The following is a 17423-nucleotide window of genomic DNA, read 5'->3' on the forward strand; positions in this document are numbered from 1 at the left end:
AGTCTAGCATTCAAATCCCCTACTCCCCAATGAAACTTGTTCAATGAAGGTTTCATTGCACATTGCAGTAACTACTAAGGTTGTGTATGAGTACTTCACACTGTTAAGAACCAACAATTTTTATGAATAACTAGAGAAAATGCTTCATAGGACCCAAGTGGTGTATTTTGGTTAGCCCTGATCCCCACTATAATAGAATACTAAATCACTCATACTGTATAATTTAATATGAAATGCCAATGCACTTTACAGACAGTAACAAAGGTTACATTAAATCTGATTCATCTATTAACAAATCACTGGAAGGGATTTTCCCAGTTAGAATTGTAGACTGTGGTGGGGAACATATAACAGGCATGAGATGTTAGGGGCAATGCAGGGACCAACAGAGTGACAGTCATGAATCTATCTGCAGCAATCACACTTCTGATTCTCAAGATTGGCATTTTTGTGGTAAGTATTTGTGATGACAGAGACTGATTATGAATGTTACTGAGTTTTAATTATGACAAAATTAAAACAATTTTGATATTACACAATAAGAGCTACTTCTGATGTAACACAGTCGTTGAGTGATCAGTAGTAATTGGCTACTTTTAGCCTGAAAACATCAAATTTCACAAAGTGGAATGGTATATTTCACTGGGATACATGTTATCCAAACCTATCACCTGATATTTTGCATACTGAATTGGCCTTGGTATTAAATTATTGCAGATACAAATCCAATGATGCAAAGCTCATAGCACATAGGACTTATGTGACACAATGAATTGTAGATGTGAATATTACGTGCAACCTTTCATTAATTTTTACTTTCTTGTATACAGTAAAATGAATGTGTGTTAATGACAAGACATCTAACGTATTAATTGAAATGGGATCCTGGTACTTGTATTTATCACTAAATTACTGCATCTACAACTATATATGAGAAAGTGGGGGTCACTCCAGATTAGACTAAATTTGTGGCGGCACCAGTCTGATTTCAGGATATCATTTCTGAATGAATTGTTAATGTTATTCTTGTCTTATGATATATCTGTAAATCAGTATGAATAACTGACAACTGCTTACTTGTATTTTATGTAGTGAATGATTCTTGAGAGGCCTCCTGACCTGGTTATTTTGAAATAGCCTTATTCTGTTCCAGGCAAAAATAATTAGTCACTCCTGCTGTATGCTAATAAAAAATTTTAGTGTGGCCACTATGTAGATAGTGGCATATTTACATATTTTTGCTAGAATTTCTTTGCACAGAAGCATAAAATGAATCCAGGTGAGATCAAGCATATCCGTCCATCAACATCCTGGAATATAACTTCTCACATCCTTTGTAAAATCTAAACAAATTTATTAATGTAATTATAGTATTTTCTTACATGTTCACTTGTTTATTTGTGGTTCATTTAATGAGACTGCAACCCACTATACCGTGTTGAATAATAGGATGATTTAATGAATAATAAATTAGAAAGGATCTGGAAGAAAGTGGTCATAATCCAACTTGTGATACTGTCCTGGAATTTGGCTGAAGAAAACCATGAACATCCTCATTCAGGATAGCCAGTGTCACAGCCAAGATTCAAAATAGTTTTTGCTTGAATAAAAGTCAGAAGTATTTTCTTAAAAATGTTCAAAGACTGAATAGTCATTTATATTTAGGAATATCCACATTAAAAATAGAATGAATTAATGATATATTTTCTTCTACTGTGTGAAATATTCATGTCTTGATTACCTTGCAGGCAGGACAGAATGTTACTATTACTAACACAACCACAACGATTATTACTACAGTCATAACAACAAATAACACCTCCTCTAATGCCACAGTGCCTACAACTTCAACTACAACACCTACTACAACCAGCAGTAGAATGACAACACTGCCATCAGTCACTACATGGGGTAAGAATAATATTAATCACCAAAGCATTTCATAATGAAAACACTTTCTACAGAATTAAACTTTTTCTAATTCCCCTCCTTATTGCATTGTGACTTCTGTGAAAAGAAAATATGAATACATTTCTCTAGTGAAATGCAAATGGACAGTAATTCTGTTTACTCTCTGTGATATGATGATGACACTTGAAGGATGACAAAAGGGATCTACAACCTAAAATGAATCCAAACGATGATGGGGGTCTGGTACTCTTTGTATTCATAAGTTCTATATTCTGCAGAGTCGAAGGCTGAAGATATGTACAAAAGTCCATTTTGAATCTGAAATACCTGAACCAGATCATTCAGAGCTTTTGGGCATACAAATATAGTGCTTTACCCTGCTCTAAGCTTTAGTTCCAATAATTCACCAACATTTATTAGCAAAATGAAATATTTCACCATTTTTAACATTAAAAGTTCTTCTGGAACAAATATAAACACAATGTAAGATTTGAGGCTTTCACGGCGGTGACTATGAAGAAAGCAGTCTTCTGGGATTTGGCACCGTGTATATGTGGTGTTAACCGACGTTTCGGAGGAACGTATCGCCCCCATCTTCAGGGTAGAAGAAAAAGTATAAGAAATCTGCAGACTGCTTTACCGTTTCTCACGGTGTTGTCGCTTGCAGATTTCTTATACTTTTTCTTCTACCCTGAAGATGGGGGCGATACGTTCCTCCGAAACGTCGGTTAACACCACAAATACACGGTGCCAAATCCCAGAAGACTGCTTTCTTCAAATATAAACACAATGTATGTAGGCCAAGGGCAATGATTCCCTGGATTATATTAGGCCTGCCTGCTTTTTCTTCTTTAATTTGCTTAGTGGGGGGAGTCCAACTGGGTCCACTTGGCACGGCGGCCACTGATTGGCCTATTGTAGCCTGCCTCAGGTGATTATGATGATGGAGAATTTGGTGGAATGAAGATTGGCAGGGGAACCCCAAGTACTCAGAGAATACCCGAGGCCTGCCTGCTTGCTGTCTGCTTCACTCTTGTTTCTTGCTTAGCTTCATTTCTGTAGAAAAATTGATAAAATTTTTCTGCAATAACAAATAGAATTTTGTTTTCTTTATAAAGTCAATGTTATGCACCCCACAAAGGGTAGTTTAGCAATGTGTCCCTCTGAAAGAAAAGGATGTACATCACTGTGGTAGAATATGTCTGTGATAAATGTAAAATATGTTGGTGTGTGCAGAAAACAGCCTTCCTAAAATCATCTGCATCATGATTCTCTTTTAAATATCACACTTCACAAATCATGTGGGACTTGTATAAACATTATCATTACATTTTAATATTGTAACTAATTAGCTGCACATTCTGGTCAATGGCCTAGTATAAACATGTTTATATCAGATATATGCAGGCTCGAAGATTAGAGATGTGTAGTTTATTTGGGTTCATTTTGAAAGGTCCACTGTAAAAGTGAGTTCTGCCACACATGATGGAATGACTAAAGAAATGGAAGATGTTCCATCCTCTGCCATAGCAAGGTGAACTAAAAATTAATGAATTCTGCACAGGTCCTCTGATGTACTGCTGGTTCCCATGTTTTGGTGGCAGTTGTGGAGGTGGTTACCCCCTGCCACAGAGACCTCCAAGTGGTGGAACTTTGTCTTGGTGGTTTGGATTCCAATTCCAATGGTCAAGAAGCAAATCAAAACAGCAAAGATATCCTTGTCCAAAGAAAGGAAGCCGTAATCAAAGACGCAGGGGATGTTAAAATCTGTGTATCTCTACAGGTGGAAATAAATTATTAAAATATAGCATAAAAAATTAGTCATTCATTTTTGTAAGACTGAAGCAAAAAGATAGTGCAATACACCCATGTCCAGAAGTGAGCTATATGAACTTAATGACTGTAAATCATAAGCTGATTGGATACTTACATCAACAATCAGAGCTAGGTTTCAGTGGGTTTGCTGGGAAACAGTTGTGTAATGGCAGATTTTTTGTGCAGCACTATTTTAAGGCAAAATGCTAAAAATAATATATTGGTGTTGTTTTTTCTTTTTTAAACATTATTCTCTGTAATCTGTTCAAACTGTCTGGCTGAGATGATTAGTTTAGTTACTTTATCCTAAGTTTCACTTTATTCTTTCAGGTCCATCACACTACTTAATTATTACGAAATGATTTGACATCACCATCCAGTTTGACTCAATATATATTTATAGTGACTTTACAGGTTTTGGTCAGTTGTGACCGTCTTCAGAAGGCAATAACAGCATACTAAAGAACCTCTATTACATGGTACATATGCTTAAAATATGTATAAAAGTTTTCTAATTATTAAAGTTAAAATGTATTTTAAGTTAATGATATAGTATTAACATTTAAAATCTTCAACTGCTAGGATTTGTGTTTCCTTGCCTCTTCTGTCAAAACAAGAGATTGGGGTGTTATCTGCCATCCTCTGATGTCAAGACAGCGTTGTTTTCCCCTTTTTCTCACAGAATTCTTTAACGATCTGTGTTGTTTTCGTTTCTCCTTTCCTTGTGTATTGAGGCATCATAAAATGAGGGGAAAACAATGCTGCCCAGAATAGGTTTGAGGGGTTACAATAAGTCATGTGAATGTCTGAAAAGGAACATGTAAAAGAGAAATTTAGAAAAGATTTTTTTAAGTGGGTGCTCACATATAGTGATTTCTCCAGTAAGGGTTTTGTGAAATAATAGTTTGGGAATTACTGGCATATAAAAAGCCTAACCTGGTTTGTTTCACGATCACATAAACACTTGGCACATGAAAGCAAAGTCTGATGTACATTTACTTGGGTGCAGTCTTTCTGGACGTTATTATGGTAAACTACATTGACCAGATTTTGGTTAATGATGATTATAAGATCATGAAAATATTAAGTCAGGGGAGTGAATTCTAGTCATGAAAAAAGATAGCAATTATTATACCATGTCTGTTATAACATAAAAAATAAGATAAATTGTCACTGATGTCTAAAATTGCAATTGTATGCAATATGATATAAAATAAACATTATGAATTGGAAGAATAACAATATAATCCTTGTCTATGTGCAATGCTGCTATTAGACATCTGACGGTCCTGAAAACCTTACTATAACATACCAAATGAATATGGATTTCAGGGCTCTATAGTAAATACTCTTTTTGATTAAAGTTCTGTAATATGACATTAAATATGTAGTTTAATTTGTAAGCTTGTGTTCAAAGAGAGCAATATTTGGCATTAACTAGTTGTGTTCATGGTCAAAACATTCCCTTACTTACAGGTATATCATATCAGAATCTTCTTCATCTGTGTTTACACCAGTGTCTTCATTTCCTCGCCTGTGTTTGCACCACAATCATTCTTTGCCTCTACTCAGAAAAAATCCATTTTTCCTTATAAAGTTGAGCAACCACCCCTTCTCTTTATCTGTGTTCAGTATTATCAGGCATACAGAATGATTAATTACTGTATGGATGCTACTCTTAACACCCATCCCCCCCCATCCCACAAAAAAGGGGAAAGAAAAGAAAGAAAGATAAAGTCATATCAGGGGCTAGCAAACCATGAACGTGGGCCAGATTTAGTTACTGAGAGGATCTCTAGCACATGATGAACAAGATGGCAGTTATAACTCACTGAAAGTTGAAATATTACACATACTGTATATCATTAACATAGATTAGAGCATTTACAACTCTGATCAAAAAAGTGGTTGGGTTCTAGCTCAGCTGCTTGAAGTCTCTCTTTCTCTTAGATATACAGCACCCTCCACATGGGCAGTACAAAAAAGAAATACTCCAAAAATGCGACAGAGTGAGTATGGTTCACAATGAGGACTTCACAATAGTGACAACACTGGAACTCTAATTTTCCTAGCATTATATGTATGGAAAATAATTGCATAAAATGATAATTTTTTTCATCATATGTCATAACAAGTGATTCCTAGTCAGCTGCCACTGCTTTCCTGTAATGATTTGCACCCAATGTGCTTGCAGATTTATTCCATGATTACCAGTCCATAAATGTCTTGTTAACCCACCCCATCATATCCCTGTATTCCAGAATCTGAGAGCAGCTTAACTATGTGTATTCCAGTCATGATGTTTAGAACAACCTGTAATGTAGTGTATGGGTGTTAAGCATTGGTTGGATATAAACTGCTATGTGTGTTACATCTGTCGCTCCAGCTTGATACATGTCAAACAGCGTAATTCCCACCTGTACGCACAAAAAAGAGAATCATGGGCAGAAAATCAGTGGGACCTGCAAGAATGCAGGTTTTGTCATTTTGACATTTTAAAACCAACAATTCATAATGAGATATTACACACAATTAATAACGATAATGGAGTCAGGGTAGTAAACATTGTCACATCCAAAAATTTGATTGTCAATAATACAATGTTCCCACATCATAACTTTCATAAATTTACTTGGACATCTCCTGATAGAAAAACTCACAATTAAACTGACCACAGTTTGATAGATAGGAGATGACATTCTAGTGTACTTGATGTCCTATCATTCAGAGAATAGACTGTGATATTGACCACTATGTAGTGGTAGTAAAAATTAGAGAGAGACTGGCAGTGAGTAAGCAAATAATGCACAAACTTCACATAGAGAGGTTCAATCTCAAAAAATTAAACTAGGTAAAGGTTAAAGAGCAGTATCATGTTGCAATCTCAAATAGGTTCGCAGCTTTGGTAAGCTTAGACACTGAGATGGATATTAACAGAACATGGGAAACTAAATTTCAGCCAAAGAGAGTCTAGGTTGTTATGAACTGAAGAAGCATAAGCCATGGTTAGACAAAGGATGTTCAAAACTATGAGATCAAAGGAAACAACCCAAATTGCAGAGGTTACAGGGTCCGAGCAAAATAAAAGGGGATAATCTGAACAATGTAAGATGTGAAGCCAGCAGGCATTTCAGGAAAAAGAAGAGAGAATACTTGAAAGACGAAATTAATGAGCTTGTAACAAACAGTAAGAACAAGAACATTAGAGATCTATATAGAAGAATAAATTAATTTAAGAAGGGTTACCAACCAAGAAGTAACTTAGTGAAGGATGAGAATTGTGATCTGCTTGCTGATTCCCACAGAATTTTGAATAGATGGAAGAACTACTTCTCTGTTATTGAGCTCAGTGATATTAGGCTGATAGAAATGCATACCTGATCCTAGTCTTTAGAGGTTGAAATTTCTATTGCAAAGTTGAAAAGTATAAATCGTCAGGTAGTGATCAAATTCCGGCTGAACTGATTCAAGCAGGAGGTGAAACATTATGGTCTGAGATCCATAAACTCATTAATTCTATTTGGGACAAAAAAGAATGATAAGTAGGAGTCTATTATCATACCAATATACAACGGCAATAAACTAAACAGATCAACAGCTGATCATATTTTTTCACATTTGTCAGATACTGAACAAAAATGAGAGTACAATAAGAAGTACAGTGGCTGATCACAGACTACAAGAAAGCCTTTGATTTTGTTAGGAGGAAAGAATTTTAAAATATTCTCACAGAGTTTGGGGTACTCATGGAAATAATTAGGATGATTAAAATGTTTTAAATGAAACTTATAGTAAAGCCCATATACATAAATATTTGTCTGATAAGTATCCTATCCAAAATGACATAAAACTAGGGGATGCTTAGTCACAATTACTTTTCAACTTTGTTTAGAATATGCCATTAGGAAAGTCCAGGGAAACCAGGTGAGACTGAAATTAAATGAGACACAATGGCTTCTGGTTTATGCTGATGATGTAAATCTGTCAGGACATAACATAGATTCTATGAAGAAAAACACAGAAACTTTAACTGATGCTAGTAAGGAGGCTGGTCTAGAAGTAAATGCAGAGAAAAGTAAGTATATGTTGCTGTCTTGTCACTAGAATGCAGGGCAAAATCATGATATAAAAATGGCTAACAGAGCCTTTGAAAACGTGGCACACTTCAAATATTTGGAAATGACAGAAACAAATCAAAATTTGGTTCAAGAGGAAATTAAGAGGGGACTGACTCCGGTTAAGGCTTGCTACCGTTGAGTCCAGAACCTTTTGCTTCTTGTCTGTTGTCTAAAAATGTAAAAATTAGAATATACAAAACCATAATTTTGCCTGTGGTTCTGTGTGGGTGTGAAACTTGGTCTCTGACATTAAGGGAGGAACATAGACTGAGGGTGTTTGAGGACAGGATGTTGAGAAAAATTATTGGACCGAAGAAGGATGAAGTGACAGGAGGTTGAACAAAACTGCATAATTAGGAGCTTCAAAACTTGTACTCTTCTCCAGGTATGATAGTCAAGGAAGATAAGATGGGCAGGGCATGTAGCACAAACGGGGGGTGAAATGAAATGCATATAGGAAGGAGACCACTAGGAAGACCAAGAAGTAGGTGGGTTGATAATATTAAAATTGATCTTAGAAAAACAGAATGAGGTGGTATGGAGTGGGTTGATCTGGCTGAGGATAGGGACCAGTGGAGGGCTCATGTGAACACAATAATGAACCTTTGGGTTCCATAAAATGGTGGGAAATTCTTGAGTAGTTGCACAATTGGTGTCTTCTCAAGAAGAGTTCAGCTCCGTGGAGTTAAATAATAAAGCAGTTAGACACATCATTGTAAATATTAAAGAAGATGCTGCTTTAAAAGCAGCCAAGAATGACACACAGGAAAAGTTACATGCCATAAGATGTTATATCAATTTTGAAACCACTCTTAACCTAACAACTGTACTGAAATAAAAACCACACATTTTATTACACGTCACATCCTTGTAACTTACATATAGAGTAAATTCAAACATGATGAAAAAAAATCTATTACAAATTACAAATTAATGCAGAAAATGCCTTAAGTTTTTGCAGGCCTCAACAGGAACTCAGAAACTTTGGGACGCATTATTGAACTGTTTTTTCTTCTTCAGGGCTCTGGTCCTGCACGAATCATACTTCTACATCATGAGATCGTTGTTACGAAGTATAGCCAAAGCATATTTTGGACAAATGATCATGTTGCAACAAAGTCTGTGAAGACTCCTTAAGTGAAATATCATGAGCAGCAAAAAGAACTTGCAAAATTCACCACTCCGATTCAAAGAAAATCAGAATTGGATAAAGCTGCAGTTTTGTGAGAAGATTGATGCCTCTTTAACAGCCCAGTTGCAACAGATCTTAGATGGCTTCGGGATCATGGACTTCAGTGATCCTTCAGGTTTTGGTATCCCATGTGGTAATCCTTATGCTGGAAAAGAAGAAAATGCAAAGAAGAGCAGGTCACAAACCAGACAGTACTAAAGGGCACAGTATATCTGAATACAAGGATAATCAGATTCTGGACAGAGAAACCCAAAGAACTCAATTGAATTTCATAAAATACAGATTAGCATTTGTTTTAAGCCACTTTATCTGGAAAAAATAAAGAAAACAGGCAAGAAACCTCAAGCAGATTAGTTTAACACAGGATGTAATAGGTACTACACAACTGTTTCCATATTTTCATATTTATTGCCAACTGCAGAGATTCTGAGGGGCTAAAACGCCATTGGTTATGGAACAAGTCCCATACATGCATAGTTTAAAAAATTATTGAAATCAGTCAACACAATAAATTTTCTTATACCTGATTGGACAAATTATAAAAACATGCAAGATAGCCACAATATTTATATACAAAATAGTAAATTTAAAAGCATAAAGTTGACATCTTACAATCAAAATTTACAGTCATAAAATCAGCAATTTCAATACTTTAGATATAGTCAAATTTCAAAATTCTTATTTATAACAATAGTATTCCTCCACAGTGTAGAAAGAGTTGGTGGTCAGGAAATTCCTTAATGCCACTTTAAATTTAGGAATATCATATGATATTTAAGCTTAGTACCAGAGCACCATACTCCCTTCTGGCATAGTCAGATTTACCACTGGAAAATGCAAATCACAATTAGATCTTGTATTAAAAGTATGAACATCTGAGTTTATTTTAAACAAGTCTTTATTATTAACAACAAACATTAATAAAGAGAATATATAGTGAGAGTAGAATGGAAAATAGACAGTTCCTTAAATAAATTTTGACAAGAATCCCTGCTGCCGGAATTTGTAATGATTCTTATTATCCTTTTTTTGATTTAAGAATCTTAAATATAATTTTAGAGTGAGTTGAGCTACCTCAAAATATTATACCGTACGAGATAATTGAGCCGGTCACGGTAGCCGAGTGGTCTAAGGCATGCACTGTCTTCGCTCTCTCGGAAGCCGAGATCGGTGGTTCGAATTCCACTCAGGGCATGGATGTTTGTGTGCGTTTTTCTGTGTTTGTCTACAGGTAGAGGCCTTGCGATGAGCTGATCACTCACCCAAGGAGTCCTACCGTATGTGTAAGATCTAGAAAAACCGAAGTGAACGGAGAAGTTCATGGAGGTAGGCCTAGGCCCACTGGGGCTGTAGTGCCAAGGAAAAAAAAATGAGATAATTGAATGGACTAATGAGAAGTAGACCATTTTTAAGGTCTCCAAAGATAATAACACTTTCAAAAATCTAATTATGTAGGATACTTTATTTAGTTTAGGTATCAATTGTTCAATATGAGTATGCCATGATAAATTTTTCTCAATTATTAAACCTAAAAATGTTATGGTATGTACATTAGTTATTTGTATATTTCTGTATGCTATATTAAAGTCAGTTGCATTAGTGTTTTTAGTTAAAATTGAAGGAAATAGGTTTTTTCCAGATTTAATGATAATAAATTGCTGTGAAAACATCTATTTAATCTTTGTATGGTGGTATTTATATCTCTTTCAAACATCTGGATATTAGGGTTTGTAATTATCAGACAAGTATCGTCAGCATATAAGACAGGGTTTGAGATGTTGGATATTACATTAGGCATATCATTAACATCTAAGAGAAAGAGCAAGGGACCAGGTATGGACCCCTGAGGGATTCCCGTCTAGAGTAGTATTTACTTGAGTTAACATGTTAAACACTCTGATATCTGTCTTCTAGATAGGATTTTATTAAGTTATAAGCCATTCTGGTAATCCCATAGAATTCCATTTTGAGCAACAAAATATCGTAATTAGCACTATCAAATGCCTTATGAAGATCGCAGAAAATACCCCCAGCTAATAATTTACTATTTAACGCTCTTAATATATAATTAATTAAGAGATAAGACATGCAATCTGTCGACAATGCTTGCCTAAACCAAAACTGTTCATTAACAAGACCATGATTATCCTTAATATGTTGATATAATCTATTAAAGAGTACTTTCTAAAAAATCTTAGAGATTGATGTGAGGAGCGAAATAGGTCTATAATTAGATGTGTCATTTTTGTCTCCACTTTTAAATACAGGTCTTATTTCCAAAAATTTTAATCTTGTTGGAAAGCTGCCTGTAATCAACATTCTATTACATATATAAGTTAAGGGAGAAGAAATATAGGGAATACACAAAATGGTGTGAAGTGGAGAAGAGGAACAGTTCACTATCTACCAAATGGCAAGAAACTTCATTAATTAATGTTTTAAAGGTATTCACAACACCAAGAACCTTGGTGCAACACAGCAGTTTAAGTATACTGTGTTACATGAAGTTTAAATACAAGTATGATATCGATGGAAAATAAAATGCCTACATAGTAGGATTTGAGGTTCTCACACTGGTGGATATACAGAGTGTCCCAGGAGGAATGTGCCAGACTTCAGGAGGGTGTTTCTTATGTTAAAGTATGCCTATATAACCCAAAACACCTATGTCCAAAGTTGAACGGTTACGGAGATAATGGCCAGAGAAGTGTGAAACTTTGACAGGCGTTACACAAATACATATTAAAACTGGCAGGAATATGTGGTTTCTGTAATGTTAATAATGTACGTAACATCAGACTAATTTGTGAGTGACATGAAGCTATTAAATTGAACTACAAAAAAAAACTCGCATGCCATGTCTTAGTTGTCCTTAGGTTTCCAAGCACTATACATGACATGAATGGCAAGTGCTGACGTAACATGCCATGCAATGGGACCACCACGACCTAACCAGGGGTTGGGGAAGGATTCATGTAAGTAGTGACTCAAGTGCTGAGTGTAATGTGGGGGAGCCCCATCATGTTGGAAGTGCATTTGGCTCCTTATTGTTAACGGGATATCTTCCAACAAACATGGTAGCTCACTCCTCAGGAAGGCTTCATATGTGTTTCCAGTTAAATTGTTGTGAGACACAAAACGTCCAATCAACCTGTTCCCAAGCACACCACACCATACATTCACAGAAAAACTCTTGGAATTTCGTTACCATTATCTCATGTGGATTATTATGGGACCACATATGCACATTTCGTAAATTATTTACACCGTCCCGGGTAAAAGATGCCTCATCACTGAATAAAATGATGCTTAACAGTTTGGGATGAGCTTCTATCCAGTGGCACAAATCCATATGCTGAGCATGGTCGCCTGGTTCCAGATGTTGTACCCTTTGATCATGGTAAGGATACAACTCTTCGTCATGTAAAGTTCACCACACCTGCATACGTGATACGCCGACGCGAGAGGTCATTCTATGAATGGACAGATGTGGACTTCTCTGAATCATCTCAAGAATGTTCTCTTATGTTTCTCATTCATACATCCTCCCTTTCAGAGTGCACAGAAACCAGTATCATGCAATGTCTGGTGAATTCGCGTAAATACACTTCAAGATGGAATCCTTCAATCGGGAAAACACCTTTGGTATTCTTCAACAGCTGCACATGCATTGCCAACGCAAAATCCATACACAAAATGCATATCACAATATTCCACGTGTGAAAACACAAAAGGCATTTCAGCAACTCCACACAACTAATTTACCAACCTTTCACAATGTGGCCACAATGTACCCTGAAGGTAGCACATAAGCTTACAGCTAATGTGAATCACCACACTCAAGGACAAACATAGATAAGACTTGTCAGCTGACAGGTACAGTGCGTGGACCCGCCAGAAGACCACACTTTTCTCGGGCCATTATCTCCGTAACCGTTCAATTTTGGACATAGGTGTTTTGGGTTATATTGGCATACTTTAACATAAGAAACACCCTCCTGAAGCCTGGCACATTTCTCCTGGGACACCCTGTATAAAGAGTACTGTCTTCTGGGATATAACATTGTGTAGTCTGTTGAAAGTTAACTGACGTTTTGGAGGAACAAATCACCTCCATCTTCTTTGAAGTCTAATATGCCGAGCAAAATACCAGAGTTGAAGGCAGGTGGTGACCCAGCTTGTCATCTGCTTTCACTCTAGTACCTTGCTTGGCTTATTCAACCCTGAAGATGCAGGCGATATGTTCCTCTGAAGCATCAGTTGACTTCCAATGGGCTACAAGGCATTATATCCCAGAAGATAAATACTCTTCAAAATGCCTACAATTTTTATTTTCTTCAAATTCATAATGAACCACACATAACTCACCATCAAAATGCACTTTTCTGTGCTCAGAGTTAAAATCAATGGATTCACTATCCAGAGAACAGGGACTGTCTGTGTCATTCTCCAAAGACTGTGCCAATGATGAAGTGAAACTGAATTCTGAACCTGCATAGCTATTGAGATCTGCACCATCCCTGCGCAACAAATCATGCATCACTTCCCATGCTGAAATGGACCATTGCAACAATAATCACAAAGTTATATTTTAGCGTCCTGTTGCACTGATTTTCATCCATTATATGTATACAGTGGCTGTCTTGTAGTGCACTCAATTTCACCTGTCACTTCACAACATGTTTCGGCAACATAGTGCCATCATCAGGTGTCCCAATTACATCAATCTATTGCATTGCCTTCCCCCATATATTTTCACAACACCATTTAAAAAGTATTTAAAAAGTCCGTATTTGTCAATTATGATAAATTTACACTCGCTAAAACTTGTTAAGATAATTCATCTTATTTGCCTTAATTAAAACTTGCATGTGGTTCGTTCACTACGGGGTCGTTTTTCTTATTTTCTGTGTAAACTGCGTCTTGTGATGTGTGTTCCCTTCTTAGCTGCGAGTGTTGTAATCACAACACTTGCAGCTAAGAAGGGCTATCATTGAGACCAAAAAGCTCTTTGTAAACTGAAGAGAATGTGAAATCACACTTCTACCACATACAAATAAAAAACATGCTCGAACAGACAACATTCAAAATAGGCAAAAATAGAAAACAAAGCCACCGCTTCACTGAACACAAAAAAACATAAAACAAAAGATCCCCAACACAGCATCCTGCCTGAAGAAGGGAGTGTTTTCATTCACTCTTTCTTTAACAAAGGTATATGATATTAACCTTACACAGCTGGATCTGGACAGTTTGTTGATATTGCCTGCTAGCTCACTCACCCTTCTGATGTTGTGTCTGTGTTGGTTTCCTTGCATGCCAAAGCACCCTCCACTTTTAACACCTCTATNTAGCTGGATCTGGACAGTTTGTTTATATTATGGCCTGCTAGCTCACTCACCCTTCTGATGTTGTGTCTGTGTTGGTTATACTAGAACTACTGGTTTCCTTGCATGCCAAAGCACCCTCCACTTTTAACACCTCTATACCGTTTTGGGTACAGTGGCCCACGTATATAGCTGGACCTTGACCTTCTACTGTCCCTGCAACACAGCAAGCAACAGTCAGCACATCACTGGATTTAGCAGCATGCAAACTGGATGACTGGAACAATCAGTATATAATTCAGTTCTTACCTAGGATCGTGCATGGAACACACAAAAATTTTCTTACCACAATAATTTGAATTCACAACACATATGATAGACTAACACTATCAAATGAGGGGGGGTGAATAAATCTGTGACACTTATTGACGTTCACTGCATCCGCATCTCAATATGCAACTGTCAGTAAAAAGTATGCCCCTACAGAAACATAATATTTCTATCTGATGAAATAATTCAATTCATTATATGACTATTGCAAGAAATGCTATGTATATTACTTACCAAGGAAACGGGGACTACTGAGGTTGATATACGTTTGATCTGGGTAGTTCACAGTGGAACCACTGTCATCATGACTACGAGTGAAAGATGAAACTGACAGCTTCATAACCTCCACTGAAGAAAAGTGAATAATGAACAAATATGGCTTGCGATAAGCTGAAACAAAAGTCAGTGTGTTTTTATATATGTATATGTAATTTAAATATCTTACATCACAATGTCACTGATCTCACTTCAGAACAAGGGAACATACAGGGCAACTGAAATGTCCAAAACGTTTTTACCAAACTGTCAAATCAGAAATTCCACCTCATATGAAAATGTAATATTTATTTCTTGTTAATTGAAATCACTGTTAAAGAATGGACCACTTCCCTTCTGGAAATTCATCTGACAAAAGGTGAAATTAAAATACTTGTATTACCAACGCCAAGAGGTTTATGGCTCCATTTGATGTCGTCTAGTCGTGTTCGTTGCCCAAATTTATCCACAAAGATACCAAATACACTGAAACACAAGAGGTACTCCGGTTCTGCAGTCCTTGATTCGGTAACATCTAATATGGAAACTGGGTAGATGTTCAGATGCTGAGCCCCAACTACGACATGGGCCAGACTCTTGTCAGTTGGATCCAGAAATTCTGAAAAGGTAAAAAGATGTGACAATAAGATATTAACAATTAAAATTAATTTTACAGACAGTGTAAAGTTTTTGGTATCCAAATAAAATTAATCTAAACATATTTAAGTTAATAAACACAATAGTGCAGGACAGCTGTACAGTCACTTCCTTGGTATTCAGATGGCATGTCTGCACATGATTTACAGTATGTTGAACATTTTCAGTACCCCCTACCCATTATTTATAATTAACATTTCTGAAAAATTACCAAGTGTCTACTCAAATATCACTGTTTCTGAGATGTGATGTATTCTGGGGAACATTTACCATCGTTCTGGAGAAACGCACTGCTTCCATCATTGGGATAGAAGAGTACCCTCACGTATATTCCTCCGAAACATCAGTAAGCATATACCAGAATACAGTAATGTTCTTAGTTACTACCATAAATCCTGTAAACATTTATGTATTTCATTTTATGAAAACAGAAATATATTTTCCGTAGAAGATTATGTGACTGCTGTTTTATAAATGCTTAGGTTGGTAATTTTATCATAATCACATTACACATTACATTGATATAAATATAACGTTTTTGGACATGATCCATTGTCGTCTTTATCTAAAAACTGTCCTGTTTATTTTTCAAAACACAATGTTTTGGAGACTGGAGTCCGGAGATAGGGACTAGCTTATCGATTGGGCCCAACTCAGTAGGTTTTACCTGAAAACAGAAACAGAATCCAGTCTCCGAAACATTGTGTTTTGAAAACTAAACAGAACGGTTTTTGTATTAAGACAGGACGATGGATAATGTCCAAAAACATAATATTCGTACTAATGTACCATCATTACAAACTTTTAGGTCTTATACATATTACTCATACATAGGCCTAAATATAAGAAAATCCAAAACTTCAAATTTTAAAATAAAAATTTTAATATTTAAAATTTATCATTATATATGATGAATATATATTTTAGTTATTTTAGTATAAAGACAACAGGGCATGCAATGAAGTAGTTCGACGTACACAGAAAAGCACCTGAAGATGGCACTTTAGTGCTGAAACATGTAGTGCAAGAGAGAAGAGTAAGGTGAATAAATGTATGCACTGTAAGACGGTCAGAATAAATCATGGACATAAATCAGTGCAACAGGACGCTAAAATATAACATTAAAAATGAAGGGAAACTACGGTGAAACATATTGCAACGTGTTTTGAGTTCGAAACCTGTCGGTCATGTGTGTAAGTCGAAATCCCACTTCTGACACCAGTGTAACGTGTTTCGTTACTGAAGACGCCGTAGAGATTGTTAATTGGTTTATTCAACAACCTACAAGTAACGGCTACAATTAATTATGACAATGTTGCGGGGTTTCACAACTTATAACCCTATTCGCAATATTCAATTCACTCTATTGTCAGTAGTCTACACGTTTCACAGTACGGGAGCTATATAAGTGTTACTGTATCACACACTNTTGATCACGCACTTTTACTCGTTCACTGCTGAGTGGAGAACTGTCTTTGGCCGCTGATACGCTTTAACTCTCTCTGGGGACGGCTACAAGTTAACTCGACTACAACTCAACTCAGCGACTGCCACATTACAACTCACTCACGCTTACTGCTCAGCCAGCTTTTATTCTGTTCGCTGTTGCCTGTGCCCGCGTCAACAGTAGGAAGCGGTGCTGCGTCACAGTGTTTGCATATAGCCTAACAACGCTGTTACCTCACACCGTCTTACGTCACCGCTGTTGACTCGCGTTGCATAGCTACCAGGACGCTGGGACTCGGCTAACTTCGGCTCCGCTCGGTGCGTCAGCTCCGGGGGAGGGGTCCAGCTAGCGCGACACGTCACAATATTTTC

The 17423-nt window shown here is 36.5% G+C and overlaps 2 protein-coding genes across 2 annotated transcripts in view; one reads left to right on the forward strand and one right to left on the reverse strand.

Annotated features, from left to right (window-relative positions):
- Window positions 1-376: 376 nt before the first annotated feature.
- LOC111869401 (cell wall protein DAN4-like) lies at window positions 377-5407 on the forward strand. The gene is made up of 3 exons (XM_023860901.2): window positions 377-453; window positions 1749-1911; window positions 3476-5407. The coding sequence occupies exons 1-3, from the start codon at window positions 400-402 to the stop codon at window positions 3673-3675; spliced, it is 417 nt and encodes a 138-aa protein (XP_023716669.1). The 5' UTR covers window positions 377-399; the 3' UTR covers window positions 3676-5407.
- Window positions 5408-8507: 3100 nt separating this feature from the next.
- Window positions 8508-17423, reverse strand: part of LOC111869418 (citron Rho-interacting kinase) — a 57547-nt gene continuing 48631 nt past the window's right edge. The window contains exons 31-35 of the mRNA XM_023860936.2: window positions 15352-15567; window positions 14928-15083; window positions 14438-14579; window positions 13405-13556; window positions 8508-9181 (exon numbers count right to left, since the gene is read on the reverse strand). Coding sequence (XP_023716704.1) covers window positions 9177-9181; window positions 13405-13556; window positions 14438-14579; window positions 14928-15083; window positions 15352-15567 — 671 coding nt within the window. The 3' untranslated portion in view covers window positions 8508-9176. The remainder of the gene's footprint in view (window positions 9182-13404; window positions 13557-14437; window positions 14580-14927; window positions 15084-15351; window positions 15568-17423) is intronic.

The sequence above is a fragment of the Cryptotermes secundus genome, unplaced genomic scaffold, assembly GCF_002891405.2.
Source record: "Cryptotermes secundus unplaced genomic scaffold, Csec_1.0 scaffold813, whole genome shotgun sequence".
NCBI classification, from domain to species: domain Eukaryota; kingdom Metazoa; phylum Arthropoda; class Insecta; order Blattodea; family Kalotermitidae; genus Cryptotermes; species Cryptotermes secundus.

Bases quoted from the DNA above. Each gene is read 5' to 3' on its own strand.
- LOC111869401 (XM_023860901.2), top strand. From the start codon at position 400: ATGAATCTATCTGCAGCAATCACACTTCTGATTCTCAAGATTGGCATT. The intron at 454-1,748 runs GTAAGTATTTGT...ATTACCTTGCAG, and splicing joins TCAAGATTGGCATTTTTGTG to GCAGGACAGAATGTTACTAT. The intron at 1,912-3,475 runs GTAAGAATAATA...AATTCTGCACAG, and splicing joins GCCATCAGTCACTACATGGG to GTCCTCTGATGTACTGCTGG.